The sequence below is a fragment of the Actinia tenebrosa genome, unplaced genomic scaffold, assembly GCF_029948245.1.
Source record: "Actinia tenebrosa isolate PJP-AT-01 unplaced genomic scaffold, QUT_ActTen_1.0 PGA_scaffold14__42_contigs__length_11649687, whole genome shotgun sequence".
NCBI lineage: Eukaryota > Metazoa > Cnidaria > Anthozoa > Actiniaria > Actiniidae > Actinia > Actinia tenebrosa.
Window position 1 is genome coordinate 1,792,296 of NW_028292574.1, and position 20,075 is coordinate 1,812,370.

General features: G+C 35.4%; 2 protein-coding genes across 3 annotated transcripts; both read left to right on the forward strand.

Annotated features, from left to right (window-relative positions):
• Positions 1–1,254: 1,254 nt before the first annotated feature.
• On the forward strand, positions 1,255–11,658 carry LOC116305531 (uncharacterized). 2 transcript variants are annotated; one of them, XM_089029962.1, is made up of 13 exons: positions 1,255–1,394; positions 2,941–3,186; positions 4,642–4,812; positions 5,116–5,286; positions 5,577–5,747; positions 5,882–6,052; positions 6,130–6,239; positions 6,619–6,677; positions 7,236–7,378; positions 8,408–8,713; positions 8,841–9,134; positions 10,529–10,834; positions 11,411–11,658. In XM_089029962.1, exons 2-13 carry the CDS (start codon positions 3,030–3,032, stop codon positions 11,530–11,532), a joined length of 2,181 nt encoding a protein of 726 aa, XP_088886088.1. In that variant the 5' UTR covers positions 1,255–1,394; positions 2,941–3,029; the 3' UTR covers positions 11,533–11,658. The 2 variants fall into 2 exon arrangements, with proteins under 2 accessions (XP_088886088.1, XP_088886089.1); XM_089029963.1 differs by lacking the exon at positions 5,116–5,286.
• An 863-nt stretch (positions 11,659–12,521) lies between these two features.
• On the forward strand, positions 12,522–19,804 carry LOC116305537 (uncharacterized). The gene is made up of 6 exons (XM_089029988.1): positions 12,522–12,672; positions 13,531–13,687; positions 13,846–13,912; positions 14,091–14,362; positions 15,644–15,803; positions 16,922–19,804. Exons 1-6 carry the CDS (start codon positions 12,638–12,640, stop codon positions 17,134–17,136), a joined length of 906 nt encoding a protein of 301 aa, XP_088886114.1. The 5' UTR covers positions 12,522–12,637; the 3' UTR covers positions 17,137–19,804.
• The last annotated feature ends 271 nt before the right edge of the window (positions 19,805–20,075 follow it).

A 20,075-nucleotide genomic window follows, 5' to 3' on the forward strand; every position in this document is an offset into this window, starting at 1 on the left:
ACACAGATGAAGATCAATAAAGCCAGATCAGAAGGTGGTTTGAAAGCAGATGAAGATTAATAAAGCCAGATGAAGGTGGTTTGAACACAGATGAAGATTAACAAAGCCAGATGAAGGTGGTTTGAACACAGATGAAGATTAATAAAGCCAGATGAAGGTGGTTTGAAAGCAGATGAAGATTAATAAAGCCAGATGAAGGTGTTTTGAACACAGATGAAGATTAATAAAGCCAGATGAAGGTGTTTTGAACACAGATGAAGATTAATAAAGCCAGATGAAGGTGGTTTGAAAGCAGATGAAGATTAATAAAGCCAGATGAAGGTGGTTTGAAAGCAGATGAAGATTAATAAAGTCAGATGAAGGTGGTTTGAAAGCAGATGAAGATTAATAAAGCCAGATGAAACGAAGGTGGTTTGAAAGAAGATGAAGATTAATAAAGCCAGATGCAGGCAAATTATCCCGAGATAAAGGTGAATAGAGGCTAATGAACATAGATGAAGGCCAATGAAGCCAGACCAACACAGGTGAAGGTGGATGGAGGTGAATGAAGGCTGATGAGCCCAGGTGAAGGTGAATGAAGGCTGATGAGACCAGGTGAAGGTGCCGGATGAAGGGCAATTAAACATCATTCGAAAAGAATATGTGAAACCTAGCAGTACTTGGGAAACTAAATATTTGTACTCTGGCTATTGCAAAAAAAAAAAAAAAACTAAATTTGTCCATAGTTGAAAATGAAAATACATTTCTTTGTAGTTTATGATCAAAATATCAGTAATAAAGGGAGAAAGAAATACCCAAACACCCCAAAATATAAGTTATAGTCACAAGTAATGTGAAATAAGCACATTAGCCACCCTTTGGGCTTCATAGGAATAAAATAAATTAAGGATTTATATACAAAGAGATATATGTAGCAATGTTTGATGTTGAGTGAATGACGTCACAGACTCCAAAAAATAATCGTAAAAATATCATACTTTCGTCCTGAATATCGAGAAAACACTTCATACAGTGATTATTGGACCTTTAAAGAGTATTTTTAGGAAGTTTCAGCTGAATCCAAGTTTGAGCGATTTTCGTCAGAGTCGGCCGTTCCATACTTGACTCCCGTTGCGTGACGACCGACACTAAAAACGGTTGCGAGGGAGACTAGCAACACTAATCTAGATTTGCTCCATTGGGATCCCTGTGTAATAAATGCCTGAGCATGCAATACTTGTGTTCAGCGGGGATCCCCAATCAAGTACTTGTTCAAGAAAGATGGCGCCAGGAACTGTGAAAGGGACTATTCTTGTACTGAATAACGATTAGTCTATATCTTATTTAGGTATCGAGTGCTTACCTTTGGATTGTCTTGGGTGGTTTTGCTTTTCAAATTATCAACATCCCAAAAGGTAAGATTTTTTAAGTATCGATCCTTTTTATTTATATCATGGTTGATATCATTTTCGATGTTTTTTGTTTGTTTTTTAAAACAAACGGCTAACATACAAAATGAAATAATGTGACTATACCTAATGCATTCTGCAACGGATTTCAAAAATGCGTCAGTATCTGCCCAAATTCTAACAAAATTGAATGTCCGCGTGAGATACCAAGGTGCAATATTGAAAACTGTTTCACTCATTTGAATCACTTTATTATATCATTACTCTAAAATCCTATGTAAGCAACTATTGTATTATTTTCAAATTCTGTTTCCTGTCCAAATTAAAGATTATTTTGGATCGTTTCCATTCGCATTCTTTCGAGGGAAAACTATGACTTATGGGATCAGTCTAGTATAGTTTGGGATGATATAATTAATCTGCAATGGGGGCTTTGCACCATCACGTGATGGCAGCCATGACAGGAGGCAACAACAATTGAATCTGGTTTAATCTGGTCTACACAAGAAAGAATTCAGTTTCCCAGGGGAGAAAGACTCTATTGTTATGCCTCCTGTCATGGCTGCCATCACGTGATGGTGCAAAGCCTCTATAGGACTACATGTCTGTCCAATTTGGAAATAATTGAATTCAAAAAATTCCTCTGACTGCCAAATTGGTCTCAGCCTATCAGCCTCTTCCAATGTTGTTAGTCCTCTGAACTTTTTTCATCCAACTATTTCCAAATTGGACAGTATGTAGTCCTATTACCTATACTAATCTAAGCGTCTAGTCATTCTAGCATTTTTGCACTAATTGGAGACTCTTTTTCAGTCATAGTCACAACCACTACACTCAATTCATGGCTTTCACCTACATCATCGAAAATTTTCGAGGGCTCTTTTTTAAAACAAATTTAGATAAGCTGAAACAGCAACAAAAACTACATATCTCAGCCAAATTCCAAGCTAAAAGAAGTCAGTTTAGATACAGAGATAAGATGCTGATCATTTAGTTGAAATGTATGTGTCCACCATCTTTTTTTCAAATCACGAAGGTTGAAAATCACTTTTATATTGCAACCATTTCAATGTTTTTATAACAATAATAATCAAAATAAAATTAACAATCATCTACTAAGTTAAAAACGTAGTATTTCAATTGATGGTTTTCACAGCCACCATGTTGGATGAATTTAACAAAAGATTTGTCATTAGTCTCCTTTGTTATGTCATCCAACATGGCAGCCATGTGTTTTGTTATTTAATTCTCTTGGGAATGATTGAAAACCAGCAATAGAATTTCCCCATTTCTAATGCTTTGAAAATGTGTGACAGAATTGCGTGACAGAATTTGATTCGTAATAAATCGAAATCCAAACATCGAATAATACAAAGTTTTTTTTGTAAAGCTAAATGTTCTTATAACGGTATAGACATCATATTCAACAAACAGTTACGTGGAGCCAAGAATAAATCTTAACACAAAATGCTCAACTGAGAACCCTTAGCCAACCCCTCTTAACATAGGAGGAAACAACACATCAAACTCAATTCATATATGGTGTCCACAGGGCTAGAAGTAGAATCTGTGGAAGACAGTGGAGGAAATGTGACCATTGTCAATGCGAGTTGCAATGGTTCAGTTATCAGTAATACAACAATGGAGCATTTCGATAGTTTTATTGGTGATGGTTCAAGAACTCTCCAATGGTGGGATAATTGCTCAGCTGGAGCTTTATGCAAAAGTTTTATAGCTCCTTGTGTTGACCTCCCGACGGACAAGAGCGGAGTGCAGCACTGTTTGAGACTGATAAAAGGTAATATCAATGTGATGAATAATGTTTAAATAATTAACATTTAAATATTGAAAAAAGAGAAAGTTAAAAAAATGAACATCCACTAAATATACATGTAGTTGCGTACAAATGTTGAATGGTCTCTTTCCTCCTTATTTATCTGATGCCTTTAACATAATTATAATGCTAGAAGTAGAAATAATATACTGTCACATTTCTAAGGTCATACACCAATTCGGCACAAAGATTGTTAAACTATTTAACTGTCTTCCCTCAAATGTGTGGTTAGCATAATCATTATCATTATTATATAATTATAATAATATATGATAATCTTTATATATACAGTGGAACCCCGTTAATAAGGACACCATTGGGACGGACAAAACTGTCCTTATCAACGGGGTGTCCCTATTAACCGAGGTGTCAGAAAAACAGCTGAAAACACATTGTTTTTAACCATTTATTTTTACTGTACTGTAAATCTTGAACTACAGTGGTCAATATAACAGCATAAACTGGAACAAAAAATGCATTACTGTATAAGAACTACATTTGCATTTACTGCATTGTATTGTATAATTTAATGTAAAGACTTGTGTGATATTTGTTTGTTTACTGTTTTCTTTTTACTGTACTGCAGACTTGCAGCTACAATGTTCATTACAACAGCCTAAACTGAAACAAAACTGTACATTGAAACATTACTGTACAAGCACTACACCATTTCTGTACTGTACTGTACTGTACTGTGCTGTATAATTTCATTTAAAGAAATCTGTGAGTGTTTTCCTGAACAGAGTTCAAAATACTGGGATTGAACCAAACTAATTGAACATCTCTTAAAATCCGGCTAAAATCGAGCGTTTTCTATTTCATTATGGTGTAATAGCAAACTATACTGCAATGATCAGTCAATGATCAGTCCGTATTCAGCTCATTATATCAATAAGCAAATACAGTAAAGAAGTCTTCAAATTTCAAGTGTCCTTAATGCGGGGTTGTTCATGTATGCAAAACTGTCATTCAGGTCCCCCGGTCCTAGAAATGTGTCCTTTGTATTTATTAACGGGTGTCCTTATAAAGCAGGTTAATTTAACAGAAAATGTATGGAGCTTTCGTTGGGACTTTGAAACGTGTCCTTAATAACGAGGTGTCATTATTAAGCGGGTGTCCATAGAGCGGGGTTCCACTGTACTTCCTTGGATATAAACAATTCCTGGGAAACCAGTTTACATTGTGACAGTCATCGAACCTGTTCACAAAACTCTACAGAATAGTCTTGAGATCTTGTAGACCAAAATATCGTGAATGTTTTTGAACTGTTTTTTAGTTCTTTGATAGTAAAATCCAAAAACTCTTTGCTTACTTACCTAAGATAAAATGGCTGCCATTTTTTCCCTCGATTTGCTTTAAATTTTCCTTAAATTTTCATGATAGAAATCTGTCATCTTATTGCTTTTTATCCCGTTACAGTCGATGGTAACTTTTCTGAGTGGAGCAACTGGACAAGATGCTCTGTATCGTGTGGCAATGGTACACAAGAACGTAACCGTAGCTGTTCTAAACCAACACCAGCATATGGTGGTAACAATTGCACTGGCAATCATTCTGAGATACGTTACTGCACCCAACCGCATTGCCCTGGTAGGTGTTTTAGATATTTGTTTATTACTTAATGTTTTGTTGTTTTAGGTTGTTTACAGCTGAATCCAAAAAAAGAAGGAAAAAATATCATCAGTCAATGTTTTGACAAAACCATGTTTTCACCCAAAACAAAAGAAAACAAAAGAGAATAAAAGGGACAAAATGAAACAAAACAAAGAGAAAATAAAGAAAAAAAGGAAAGAAAAGACAATACAAAATATAATCTTTACTTTTGTTATAACAGTTAATGGCAGGTATTCCTTGTAGTGCTTGACAACAATATTGTTTTTTATTCTGCTACAGTTGATGGTAACTTTACTGAGTGGAGCAACTGGACAAGATGCTCTGTATCGTGTGGCAATGGTACACAAGAACGTAACCGTAGCTGTTCTAAGCCAACACCGGCATATGGTGGTAACAATTGCATTGGCAATCATTCGGAGATACATTTCTGCACCCAACCGCATTGCCCTGGTAGGTGTTTTAGATATTTTGTTTACTACTTAATGTTTCGTTGTTTTAGGTTGTTTGCAGCTGAATCCAGAAAAGAAGGAAAAAAATATCATCAGTCAATGTTTTGACAAAACGATGTTTTCACCCAAAACAAAAGAGAAAAAAGGGACAAAATGAAACAAAACAAAGAGAAAATTTAAAAAAAAGGAAAGGAAAGACAATACAAAATATATTCTTTACTTTTGTTATAACAGTTAATGGCAGGTATTCCTTGTAGTGCTTGACAACAATCGTTTTTTATTCTGTTACAGTCGATGGTAACTTTTCTGAGTGGAGCAACTGGACAAGATGCTCTGTATCGTGTGGCAATGGTACACAAGAACGTAACCGCAGCTGTTCTAAGCCAACACCGGCATATGGTGGTAACAATTGCACTGGCAATCATTCTGAGATACGCTACTGCACCCAACCGCATTGCCCTGGTAGGTAATTTATTAGATACTTGTTTTGTTTATAATGTTTTGTAGTTTTATGTTGTCTGCAACTGCATCCAACAAAGAAGGAAAAAAAATAGTCTTACAGTTATCCTAACAGTAGGCTTTTTTTGTTATTCAAGTCGATGGAAACTGGACTTCATGGTCTGCTTGGTCTGTCTGTAGCAAACCCTGCGAATCTGGCTCCCAAAACAGCACTAGGACATGTAGCAACCCAGCTCCACAGCATGGAGGGAAGGAATGTAAAGGAGCAAGGAACAGATCAAGATTATGTAACACTTTTGCCTGCATAGGTATAGTATAAAAGATCTCTTATTAATAGCAATGGCGATATAAATTACCAAATCAAAATGTAATTTTTTAATCGCAGCTGCTGAGGTAACGGTTTTGGTTCGCTTTCCTGATGAAAACTGGGATGAAGACTTGAAGGACTTGAGCAGTGATGCAAGTCTGCTTCTCAAAGAAAAGATTCTAAAAAACGTGAGTTTATTATATAAACATGTCTTTGATTTATCAACCCTTTGGGAGGATACAGTAGCTGGTCTATTCATATTCAAGGGAATTGGAAGAGTGTATTCTTAGGTGGTAAAGTGATAGAATATAAGTGCTCTGCATAAGTTATTGCCTAATGCTGTACCATGTAATCTGGATACCTTTTGTTCTAGATAAAGAAAAAACTGGATTATTTCTTAGTTATTCTAGGACTAAAATGGTTATAAAAAGGGGGATTCTCTGCCTTCATAGTAATTGGTTCATTCATACCAACAGCTGAGGTTGTTAAGGATTTTTGTTTGTCTTGGTATGTCACACTATGCACATGTATGATCAAAAATTAAAATTCTTATTAACATTTTGATAGTTAAAGAAGATATATAGTGGAGAGAATCCTGTATTAAAGATTGAAGTTCACTCTTTCAGGTATGTATGAACTTACGCTAGCTATAATAGAGAATATGATTTCAATAACTTACTTATGCCACTGACAGACTGAACTTACGCTATATAATGAATGCAAGATATCAATATGGTAACTGACTGACTGACTGACTGACTGACTGACTGACTGACTGACTGACTGACTGACTGACTGACTGACTGACTGAATGACTGACTGACTGACTGACTGACTACGCTAGAGGTGAATCCATGATTTAAAAAAGGGGGGTTCCAAAATGGCCACCAAGTATGAAAGAACTGGTGCAATTTGCTCCACATGCAGGGGGGTTACGATTTTATTATAGACTCACAAAGTGGAGTTTCATGGAGGCGACACCCCTGGATCTGCCCCTGCTGACTGACTGTTCATTTTTGACAGATTCCTGATTGACTGACATCGGACTGACAGACAGATTGACTGATTACCTGACCAAATAAAGAATATTTGCTTCCTTGATATCTTATATAATTATAGTTAAAAACTGATTTGTTATAGTTAGAAAAAAAGCTCTATTAAATCTTAAAATGTTGTATTTTTAGCAAAGGCAGTGTTGTTTCCAACTTCACCATCATTTATAGCACCATGGAATCCTTGCAGCTCATCATACTACAAGAATGGATTGAGAAAGAGGGTTTCCTCGGTGCGATGCCTGTACAAACTACTTACATTAAAACATCTAAAGGTAAAGCCAAACTCTAAGTAAAACCATGTGACCTTTTCAACAATAAATGGGGCGATTGTTTTCAAAATCATCTGGATTGTCAGAATATTAATATTCACTTTGAAAACACATTTTTATTTGGTAAAACTAAAGTTTCAGTGAATAATAATAATAGCTAGAACACTAAATGGAATCTATACAAAATGCAACTATGATGAAACATATCATCAATAGAGAGTTTTAGATTGACTTTTTTTTCTCCCCGCAAACGGCAAACGTGACCACGTTTTCATAGTTTTCCTGTATTTTACTTTACTATTTACAAACCTTCTCACCAAGCGCAAATACTCTTTTGTTTTTCTACTACTTGCACTTTTTTGCGATTCTTTTTCAGTAATTTAAAAGAATTTTTTACTGGTCAACTGATGTTTCACGTTTGCCGTGAACGTAAATCTAAAACTCTCTAATAAGTCATATTTTAGTGTGTACGGGATTGAATGGCATGTCAGTCCTGACAGGAACCATCTGACTCTCAATTTCACTAAACTTAAAATTTCATGTGACGGTGCCGAATCTAATGCATATGAATTTATACCAATAGGTTTTGATCTTTTGCATGTATCAGTGGTTTTGGATTGCTAAATGAATTGTCTCATAAGACTAAAGAGGAAATTACTGATTAGATTTGGTACATGTGAAATTCCTCGTTTATACCAGGGGCCTTAGTCTTGTAACTAATTTCTAAGGATGTAATGGAAGTAATAGGGTCTTATAATTACATTCCTTTTGTCTTCTTCATCAGTGAGAGGAAATAGATTGGAAAGTATTTTAAAATAGCCCACTTCTGAGTTGGGATGCTTCACTTGTCACGTACAAAGGTTTCAATGCGAGGCTTCGTGCATAATGCTCAGTGATACGTGACCGGAGAAAAGAATAAAAATTTAATTTCGCACATAGCCTTGAAACAGAAACCTTTGTGCATGACAAGTGAAGCATATCTTGGAAGTGGGCTATTGAAACAACAACCTTGATAGACTTTTTGATTTGCAGTTCCAAGTTCCAGCCCACGAGTACAAAGCATCAAAAGCCATAACTCTACCTCAATCTCTCTATCATGGTCTTCCATCTCATCCATCCATTTGCATGGCTTAACATTGAAAAGCTACAGAATATATTACAAAGAAGGTGGAGGGCATTATACGCCAGACCAAATGAAAGCAGTGACACCAGATAGGGAAGAAACCATTGTTGATGGGTTGAAGAAATACAGCATATACTCTTTTAGGGTTCTAGCCTACACAGAGAATGGTAACGGAATCTCCAGTGACCCCATTAATATCAGGACAAGAGAAGGTGGTAAGACCCTTAAATTATTGTCTTAATTAAGTATTAGTGACTTGGTTGATGAACTTGCTTCTTCTTCTTCTTCTTCTTCCCTTTTTGATAGACAATTTCATATAACATTATTCTTATTCATTCTCAGTTCCTTCTGCTCCTCCATCTGATGTCAGTGCAACAGCGGTCAGCTCAACAGCCGTGATTGTTCAATGGGATCACATTGATCCTGCATTCAGAAATGGTATCATGATTGGTTACAATGTCACGATATCCAATATGAAATCTGGTGAGACAAGCTTCAAAACTCACCTACCAGATGAAGTTTATGCGTTATTTGAGAATTTAGATCCTTTCTCACAGTATTCAGTCGAGATCTGTGGATTGACGGCGCAGGGCTGCGGCATCAAGGGTGGAGACATTGTAAGGATGCCTGAGGATGGTAAGTAAAACAAGATTCACTTTGTAGTCAAGATATTTTTTAGCTTCATCTTTTCTTTCTTGTTTTAAATTCTGCAGACAGTTTAACAATAACAAATTATTTCTTGAAATCACTTACCTCACATTTATTTTGTACAATGCTGCAGCTAAGCAACTAGAAAATGGAGTTCTGCAGAAGAGATGTGTAAGGCATATTTTTCGAAGAGGGTCCTGAAGGTGGGTCCTAATCCCATTTTCCAGTTCCCATTTTAACCAAATCTCATAGTTTCAGCCTATATTTTGCTTAAATCTCAATCTCATTCCCATTCCCATTTTGTGATAGTTTCAAGTTTCATGTTTATTTTACAAAAGAATGTCTATATTTACACAATTTATCACCCTCCCGCAAATAGCACTAAACTAATCTAGGCGGGAGGCGATATATTACTGCACATTAAATAAATATTTGAAGATTTACAAATAAATAAAGATAAATAAATGAAAAACTAACAGTTTAATTACAATAAAGAAACGAAAAGGGAAAAAAAGAGAAAAAGGAAAAATGATACTAACCAATGATTGAAGATCAAGAAATAATAGTTTATAAATAGCCGCATTATATATCTATATGAGACTCAGTCTGAGATGTTCAAAGTATAATCTAGTCTGTTTACAATAGAGGAAGTGTCAACATAGCTATCTTCTCTTAGGAGAAAATGAGATAGTTTTTTAGACGTAATGTAAACTTAAACTTCTTCTAGGTATCTTATTCCATAACCTAGCTTCAAATCTTGAAAACGAATTTTTTTGCACTTCAAAATGATATTTCTTAATGTAGAAATTTTCTGATGATGAGAATCTTGTTCACATCTTGAGTGAAAACTCGAAGCAAGGGTAAATTGATTTAGAATATTAGGAGGTGCAAGCCTATTTTCAATATCATGCATTAACTGGGTGACCAATTCATAGTAGAGGAAATTAATAGGTAGTGTATTAGCTCTGATAAAAAGAGGAAGGGCATGTTGGTCCTATCAGTGAAGTACATTAATTAATGTGATAGTCTTTTGTTTGTTTGTTAATCCCATCCTAAGTGCATAAACTGATTTTCCCAGCCAAAAAAGGTGAATCCCAGCTTCTGGACCCTTCAGGACCCTCTTCAAATGACGACAAGAAGTCCCTATAGTTTCAGGTTGAAGTTTGCTAAACATGATCACCTCACCTCCATTTACAAACCCACAAATTTAATTCCATTTACAAATACTGTCAAGAAATTTATTTTATTTATTTTTGATTATAACTTTAATTAATTTTCAACTTAACGGGACAGGATATGGTTACAGGGCTGATGCCCCAATTGGTTAACAACACCCCATATACCCCTTAATTAAACGCTTGTTACCTTTTCGTTTATTTTAGCGCCGTCCAAGCCGCCATTTAATGCATTAGTAACGAATTTATCGAGTTCCACTGAATTAATGATTTCCTGGGAACCTCCTCCAGCGGAAAGCTTAGGCGGTATCCTACAAGGGTATACTTTAAGATACAAAAAAAAGACGACATCAGGAACACCTTTGGAAGATGACACTTCTTTTGATGTCAAGATGCTGGGACCGTCTCTCCGTAAATATACTTTAACGAACATGGTGCCACATTCGGTGTACGAGATAGGAATAGCTGCAAGAACTGGTGCTGGTTCGGGTCCCTTTGCTGTAATATACGGAGGTAGGGCAAACTGATATTAAAGACCTTTATTGGAAAACGAACTTGCTTGGTACCGCAGCACAAACCTTAAACTGCAATTCGACGTTAGCCGTTTTCTGCCTAACTTTCGCCATTTACATAGCAAGGCATCTCTGCTAATCATTGAATTACTTCTTAAACATGATTAGCATGAAGTCTACCTTTTTGAGGACTTTTACATTTTGTTAAGGTTACCCTGTTTGGTAATTAATATTTATTGATAGTGATAAACTATTAATGTAGCCAAATAAAAAGATGTAAAGTTCAAGTTTTATTAAGAAAGGGTGACAGGTTACAATCAAATCACAACTGACAAAGGTGTGGTCGTCTCTAATTAACGGTTCTAGATAAGATAGCATTCATCCGAAACCACTGATAAGGTGTTAGAGTTAACACCTTTTACACCAGATACTTTTGTATCCTTAGTAAAGCATGGTGCTGATCTTATAAACCAGATTGACTAGACACTTGTAGACGTCTATTATAGCTAATGAGCAACCTGCACTCAGGCTGCCAGTCTTTGGAATTCCTCACAAAGCATTGTTTTTTTTCTTGTAGAAACCTGCCGATGTCCAAGAATTATCAATACCAACTACTGGTTCCTTGCTCCATACCTTTATAAAACAGAAGATGGAAAGCTCAACGGTATCTTTGCTCAGATCATACCTACTGTAACATGATCAAATGGGCATGCGGAGACTGTAAGAATGGTCACGGTGAAACAGTTGTTGATCTTGTGAATGATGCTGTTGGCTTATCGGCGGGGAAAAAAAGCATGATAGACGTAATTGGGAATGTCCATAATGGAGCGCAAGTCAGCTTTCCAATCAATGGGAATAAATATATGAATAGAGTGAGTACTGCTTTTGGTGGTGAGTGTGTTATTGTAACAGAGTGTGGTGTTGTTAAGAAAAAGATAGACAATTTAAGGACATTTAAGTTTAAGGGGCACATCGGAGTGACTGCCTCTTCCTACATTATGCCAATGCACAGGAATCCTTGTGTAATTGTAATCTTATCTAGACTTGCATTTTCCAGGTATTTGGAGACCAGCCGTTTGTGTCTGTGGTAGAATCTCCAGGAATTGTTTTCCTCACACTACCACAACCAGCTGACTCAGCAGCACGGATTATAATCAAATCCTTTACAACCACATTTCCTTTATTACTGTTTTCCTTCACTTTAATATTTTTGTCTGGGTTTGTTGTGTGGTTATTGGTAAGTCGTTCTCACACTTATATGCTCCTTTTTAATGACTTCCATTTTATATATAATTTAAAATATAAAAATATGATTGGATTAATTATTTACTCCATGGTGGACAGAAGCCTAAAAGAGGTTTTGCAACTCGTGGAGGGAGGGAATAAAGTTTTGGCAACTTGTGCCTTTTTTACCATTTACCTCTCTCATAAATGTTATAAATGTTTTTTTAACACAATAAAAAAGAATGACAAGTTTTTTTTGGGGGTAATCAGGAAAAAATCTTTTTTAAATACTAAATAATGATTTAAAAAATTATAAATTAAAATTACATTTAAAAAATTACTATAATTCTGTTTGGATATATATTTTAATTAACAATAAAAAATAATATTTCTTTTGTTTTGGGAATATATATTCAGTGATTTTTAATTTATGTACTGCAATAAATGTAATTAGCTTATGGCTTAAGATGCATTTTATAATTATAAACAATTTATCTACACCTATCTATTGCATTTTTAGGATGCTAAAACTGAGGGAAGTGGTTTTCCACGATCTTTCATTAAAGGAGTTTTAGAAGGAATGTGGTGGTCATTTATTTCTATGACAACTGTTGGGTAAGTGATAATTACTTCAGAATCCTCATATTGCTCTTTCCAGAATCCTGGCTCTTTCTTGTTGTTGCAAGGCACCTGAAGCATGAAAGACAATAAAGCAATAGCAAAGGATAATGAATTTGGAGCTAAACGATATCCTGGGACAGGGATCTAGGAGCCAGGGGGGCTATACAAAACTTCTTTTATTCAATACAGCTTCATAAGAATACAAAATAAATCTTTTTTATTTATACACAGTAGGGAAGCTAAGAGCTTGTGGGGCCGTGTATCCTCCATACACACTCCTTACTACATTTTAGAATATTCTATACACACAACTCTCAACTCACATGTTGATTTTTACGGGGGGAAAAAACTGGAGAAACCAGAGAAAACCCTCATAGCATAGGAGAGAACAACACATCAAACAAACTCAATAAGCCTGAAGCAAGATGACGTTTTACCCCTGACTCTATGTCATAATAGTTTTTTAAATTCTTTCATATTAAAATTTTTGATTCCTTAGAGAATACAGGAACAATAGTCATAATTAAAGAACAAAAGCAGTGCAAAAAGGATTATGGTCTAGAGACAGGGGTAAAACGTCATCTCGCTTCAGGCTTATTCACATATGGCGACCGCAGGGCTCAAACCAGTGACCCATTGGATTCACAGCGGTAAAAGATGACGCGTTAGCCACGAACGCCACCCATGCTATATCTTTACTTTAGCCCCCCCCCCCCCCCCCAGTAAAAATTATGCTCCTACCTTTCTGTGCAAAACAAAAAAAATAACCCAGAATACACTAAATAAAGCTTGCTACACCTAGAAAGACCCAGAATCCTTTTTACTTATTTCTTTTTTATTTCATAATAACAGCTATGGTGACAGAACTCCAAAGAGTGTTGCATCTAGGATTTTTTCCATTTTCTGGATGCTAAGTGGTTTGATTATAATTTCACTGTATGTTGGTGCTGTAACTACCACCTTAACAGTTGTCACCATGGATAAAAAAGAAATGATCTATGGAACTCAGGTTAGTATTTCTTTTATTAGTGCAACAATAAAAACAATAAAATTTAAATTATATCAAAAAAAAAAAAAAAAACTTGAAAGAAATGAAAAATTAAACAGTAAAACAAACATGGCTCCAATAGTGAATGACGAGGTAAAATTTGCATTGTTTCTTCATAGATTGCAGCAATACAAAATTCATCGGAACATCGTATTGGCATACGGAGGAATGGCAAAGTAAATCAGGGTGAGTTAAGATCCGTCCATCCATCCATTTGCCTAATTTGCTCTAGTCATGATCATAGCAAGAGGGGTACTGTAGCTGGACTAGAATTCTCGTTTTCTTTTTATAACTTCATTTTTCATGAGTGATCAATTAAACCGTAATGATCATAAAAGACACTAACTACAGCCATTTTATTAAGTTCGACAGTATCATTCAGTGGAGGACATCCGCAAGGCTCTCGTTACACGTGAGGTTGAAGGGGCTATTATAGATACCTATGTTGTAGCAAACAAAAGCAAACGTTTTACTGATGTTGGTATTGAATTCACCAAATTGATAGATTTGTCCTTTGGATATGGCATAGCACTGTCTGCTATAGCCGCTTCAATCGAGAAGGATTGTCGAGCGTTTTTGAAGCTTCACGAGGGGGAAATATCAAACCTGATTGACAGGCTGACTGAAAAATTGAAGGTTTGAAAGCAAAATGTTCGTCTTGTTGTGCATTACCTTTGTTTGTCTTTTCATTAAACTTAGGGTCTGGTTGTACAAAGCGTGGAGAGAGCTATCCAATGGAAAAATTCTTATCCGGCCCAGTGGATCATGAGTTCACACTGTTATCCAATAAATGTATCCAATGGGTAGCTCCCAACAGCACCCTTTGTTCAATCGCCGGCTCAGCAATTGAGCCGGCCCCATAATTAAAGTGCCTATGACCCCTAACTCAATGTTTTCAGTATTGATTCTACATGAAGTTAAAAGCTAAATAGTAAAATATCTTTACATGATTTGAGTGATGCATCTTGGAGATATCAAGGTTTATACTTCCAGTATGCTAATGAGTGTGATGTCCTAGTAGGCATTTGGGTTTATTTGTCATCATTTTTAGATAGAAACACTGATTACAATGAGGAAACAAATTTGCAATAACCTTTCTATAAACCCCGAGTAAGATAATTATGTTTTATACTGGATATTTTACTACCCCAGTAAATTTTCATATAATTATTTAATAATGCCACCTATGACATCACACTCATTAGCATAATGGAAGTATAAACCTTGATATCTCCAAGATGCATCACTCAAATCATATAAAAATATTTTACTATTTAGCTTTTATTTTCATGTAGAATCAATGCTGAAAACATCCTATTATGATTTTAGATTTAGATTTAGACTTATAGAATTTATGAATATATATTGTTATATTTAAGGTGCATTTGTTCATATTCACATGTGAGTTTGCACCATATAAGTATTACTTGATTATTTCTTTTTTATATCTCCACGAGACAAGATAAATACAAGTATATATATACATATGCATACATATATAAATAAAATAAATTTCGATACATTGGGTGCATCATGGGTAATTTTCAATTTTAAAAATACGTTTTAATAAAGGTTCAAAAAAGCATGAATAATTAATGAGCATTTAGACCTATAAGGTCCTTCAAATACATCACATGCATGGATCGTTATACTTCATAATAGCTCAACATGAATATCTTTTTATAAAGATTTTGAAATCTTTATTCATGGACCAAAAGAGTGCAAGAGCATGTCACGAATAAGGACCCTAGATGCTCATTGATTATTCATGCTTTTTTGAAGCAGTTCAATAAACTTGCAGATCAGGTTTTATCAGTTCTAAAACACTTCTGTTTATTTATTAAACTATACGTAATGTTTTTTTCTATTGACTACCTTTGTGCACTGAAATACGCATTGTTTGATCTTCGATTTCAGACGCCAACAGAAAGCTCAGCTGTCAGGAAGACTTCGGGTTTATTTGACTCAAATTCTATTCCTTATAATAACACCATTTTGATTGTGGGATCCTTACTTTGCTTTGCCGTGGTTGTTGGACTCACATGGCAATGTATTTGTAAGAGAAAGGCAAAGAACAGTAAGTACGAAACACTGTATAGTAAAAGCAACTGTTCTATTTGGGAATAAGTGGGAATGGGGGCTGGTCGTCGTTCATCAATCGCTACTTACGAACCTGTGGCTTTTGTTTCATGCCCGTTGCATATGTTTTCTATAGGGGTATGTGCCGCTGGATAGGGTATGGTTTTCGGCCTTGCTTTCTTACAGAGGGTATACATTTTACCGGAAATTGTTTTAAACAGGATTATAATTTTGACACAATATCGTAAGTTTCATGTTTTTGCGTGTCTTAGATAGAGTACCATTTCATTAAAAAAAACATTCGGTTCTGACAAAGTTTATCAGATCCTTGACGGTTTTGCTATCAAACTCCTATATAACACTGAGTGAAATTTCTTGTATGTCTTGAATAGGGTCTTGAATAATGTCTTGAATAGGGTTTGGATTTTTCATTCTGAAGTGCCATTAAATAGGGTCAGGGTTTTTTACCTCTGGCGGCACATCTCTATCCAAAACGGGGTGGAGCAACCCCCCCCCCCACACACACACACACTCACCCTTCTCTTTCTTCTTTTATAAAATTGTCTTGAATGAGGGGCTAACATGAAAATACAAAAGAAATGCAACAAATCACATCAAGACAAAGTGTGATTTCTTTAAGGTGCTGAGACACGGTGCAACATTGCACGCAACATTGCAAGCAACAAATTTGAATCAGGGTGACACATTGCAACAAAATCACGCAACATCTCTTGTGTCAGCCTGCTACGTTAAGATATTTGGTCAGCAGTTATAAATTTGGTGCAAGCTGATTGGCTGGAAATTTCAAAATGTTGCAGGTAATGTTGCAGCCATGTTCACATAATGAAATTTGTTGCGCGCAATGTTGCAAGAGTAGAGCGCGATTCAACTTCAGATTTGTTGCATTCAACGTTGCATGCAACAAGTCAATTTTGTGGTAGACACGCTGCAACAGTCCTGTTGCGTGCAATGTTGCACCGTGTGTCAACACCTTTATTGTTTCCATGTTAGCCTCACATCCACGATACTTTTGATAAGTGTGGGGTCCATTGGGAATGAAAAGAAATGTTGTAAACAAGATCTTCCACTGACAAAGCTCCATCTATAATTTTGCAGAAATACACCCGTACGATGCAATGTACAAAAATGAAATAGCGGAAGTGAGGAAAACCGTCGATGAATTTGTCAGGAATATGAAAGCAAATACAGAATATTTGAGAAGAGCACACAGAGAAGACATAAGAAAGCTAATACGGCTCATGAAAGAAAAGAAAAAACGTCAAAGAGAAGAAACCGGCCAAGAAAGACCACAGGTAGTCCAATCATGTTAAAAGGAATTGTATGGCGATACTTAAAAAACCTTAATAAAATCATCCAAATGTAAAATAAATTGAAGAATTTTTAGCTGCCCTTTGAAACGTAGTACCTCTTTTGCTTTGTTTACTTAGGTTTCGGATATACTCAATTTTCTTTCTTAACTTTTTTCTCCTTTACATTTTGACGAGGTTTTTAAGCATCACTATTAGCATTAATAGCATTAATATGACACCACAGGAACCTAGCTTGGGCTACTTGTGGAAAAAACCAAAGTTTACTAATAAACCCTTTGCAGCTCAGTAATCACGTACTGATTAATTCACTGAGAGCAAATGAATGAACATCTTAATTTCCATGGGTGAATTCAAGAGAATATTCTCTTGGTGAAGTTTACTGGTGAGCAAACGAAATTTCTACAACCCGTTTCAAAAGATCGTAATAACACTGAATCTGGTGACACACTGGTTACACATCGTTTCATTCAGTTCTTTACAAAGTAGCTAAAAAAGAATCACCAATTTAAAATAAATAATAATAAATTAGCTCACCAGTACAGCCACGTGACCGTTAACTGCAAAGGGCCTATTGGATACTAGCTTCGTCAGCAACGTAATCGTATAGTCGCAATCGTAATCTTAAAGGTACAACGCAAGCAGAATCGTAAGCCTCGCTTCCTTGTTATTTTCGAATAGATTCCTGCCAGCTTCGAAATATTCAAAGCTGAGAGAGAAAGTTTTTTACGCAACGATTGATCACTGTCTTTTTTTCTTCCTTTTATCAGACTTGAAACGTTTCCATTTTTCTGCTTTTAATCATGAACGTTTTGAGAGTCCTTGTCCGCATTTCAGTTCTTTTTATATAAGTGTATGTATTTGGTTATTTTTATTTCTTTGTTATTTAAAAAATAACAAGGACAACAACAAAAAATAAGTCACTAGTATAATATTTGTTTTCAACAAGTAAAACACTTCAAAGAAAAGTATTTGACGGATACAACTTTTGCCCCAAAGCTTCAGTGCAAACAGAAGTATTAATCAGAAGCTTGGATTTTTTTAATGTGCTGACCGTTTTTGAAAAATTCCACCTTCAACAATTTACAAAAAATTCTAACAAAAGGCAACTAGCTCAAAAAATTTTTGAAGGTGGAATTTTTCAAAAAAGCTGCGTCTTTACGAGTGGTTTCGGCCGTCGTAGGAGTCAAATGGTTAATATAATGTACATAAGGACTGAACTTGTATGATCTTGAGTACAATTTAAAATAGATAGTATAGCTACGAGTGATGTTTTGAAAATTCGAGGGCTTATGCTTTTATTATCAAACTGCTTATTAATAGAGAAAGGTGTTTAGTGATAAAATTACAAAATTCTTGAAATAATCGTATCGGCTGAACCTTGTGTACAGTCATGCAGAAAGTGATTTTCCTCATTCATGGAATTGTTCATAATCCCTACAATTAAGGGACTCTTTTTTCCTGAGTTCCTTTCGGCTAGAGACCAGTGATAAATCATTTCTATACTACTGTCCTAGCTTAGCTTAGTCCAAGCTACTAAATAATTTTATCATAAAAGAAATAGTGAGTAGACAAGTAGAGGTTGAACATTTTCGTTGGTGTCTATTTGACTAAGTATCAGTATACACTGACTATACTTAACATTGTTTAACGGTCTGAGGAAAGTCACTCTATTTGCAATAATGTATATATATATATATATATATATACACTTCATCGCAGAAAGGTTGTAGTATACATTTATACATTTACCTAATGAGATGCAAGATATCAAATGAGATGCAGAATGTAAAACATCCTAAAATACGACTGCTTAGCCACGACATTTCGTGGAAAAAACTCTTTTAACTTGACTTTGTGAAATACTTATGTCTCTGATACATAATAGAAGATAAATAACACCAAATAAGTTACTTTTTTTACATTCTGCATCTCATTTGATATCTTGCATCTCATTGGATATATTTATAAATGTATACTACAACCTTTTTGCAATCAATCGTATATACAATTTAGCTCTTATTTCTAGCCCAATATTATATAATATTGTAATATAAAATGCATGCTATATATCCTTTAAGGCAAAACCAAACATGTAATGGCAAATTTTATTGACTGAATAGGAAACAATGATTTCTGAAAGTCCGCGAGGTTTGATCGTGACTTTATGAATTAAATAATCAAGTTCGGTCTTGACTTCAAACCACTGTTAGTTTGGTTGCGTGGGTGAGAAAGGTATGTTATGGCTATCAATTGTGCAAAACAGTAAATATATCACTGGAGGAGTAGAACATTGCGAACTACAAAAAGCAAAATACTTCGACAACCAAAAATAATTGATGCTAAATGCATCATAAGTGCTGCACATAGCTAGTTAGGGGCTGGATCTAGGAGTTGATTAGGGGTGTCCCAAATGAAAAAAAAATGCGTATATAGATAAGTATGCATCACTTCAGAAGATCGTAATAGTAATTACGGCGTCATGAGATACGTGTGCGGTACACCACAGGACACCCCTTAGATCCGCCCCTCCTAGAAATATTCTAAATTTCTAGATTGTTTGATTTTTATACTTTGTCCTTAAATTAAATCTTTTTTTTTTTTTTTTCTTGTAACCTTCGATATCTTGTTTACTTATTGAATAAAGACTGTCAATGTTAATAGCCATAAATGGATGTAGTTCAACATTTGCTTCTGAAAATCTGCCCCTAGTAGTGATATTCAAAGACGCTTTACTGGGATACCTGTGATAGGCCATTCGCAAACTATTGGGTATGTATTCACTATCTATATTTCAGGGGAGGTGGAACCAGGAGGCCGAGGGGGCACTGGCCTCCCTATAAAATCTTAATGGGACTTTACACTTCACTGTTTCTTTTCCTTTTTGGATTGCCGCTATGGAAACTAGAAACAAAAATGGCGAGTGTGCCCAAGAACAATTT

Coding starts and splice junctions, on each gene's coding strand:
- LOC116305531 (XM_089029962.1), top strand. CDS start 3,030: ATGGAGCATTTCGATAGTTTTATTGGTGATGGTTCAAGAACTCTCCAA. Junction 5,748..5,881: donor CACCCAACCGCATTGCCCTG/GTAGGTAATTTA, acceptor TTGTTATTCAAG/TCGATGGAAACTGGACTTCA. Junction 6,053..6,129: donor TAACACTTTTGCCTGCATAG/GTATAGTATAAA, acceptor TTTTAATCGCAG/CTGCTGAGGTAACGGTTTTG.
- LOC116305537 (XM_089029988.1), top strand. CDS start 12,638: ATGTGGTGGTCATTTATTTCTATGACAACTGTTGG. Junction 12,673..13,530: donor ATTTCTATGACAACTGTTGG/GTAAGTGATAAT, acceptor TCATAATAACAG/CTATGGTGACAGAACTCCAA. Junction 14,363..15,643: donor GGCTGACTGAAAAATTGAAG/GTTTGAAAGCAA, acceptor CTTCGATTTCAG/ACGCCAACAGAAAGCTCAGC.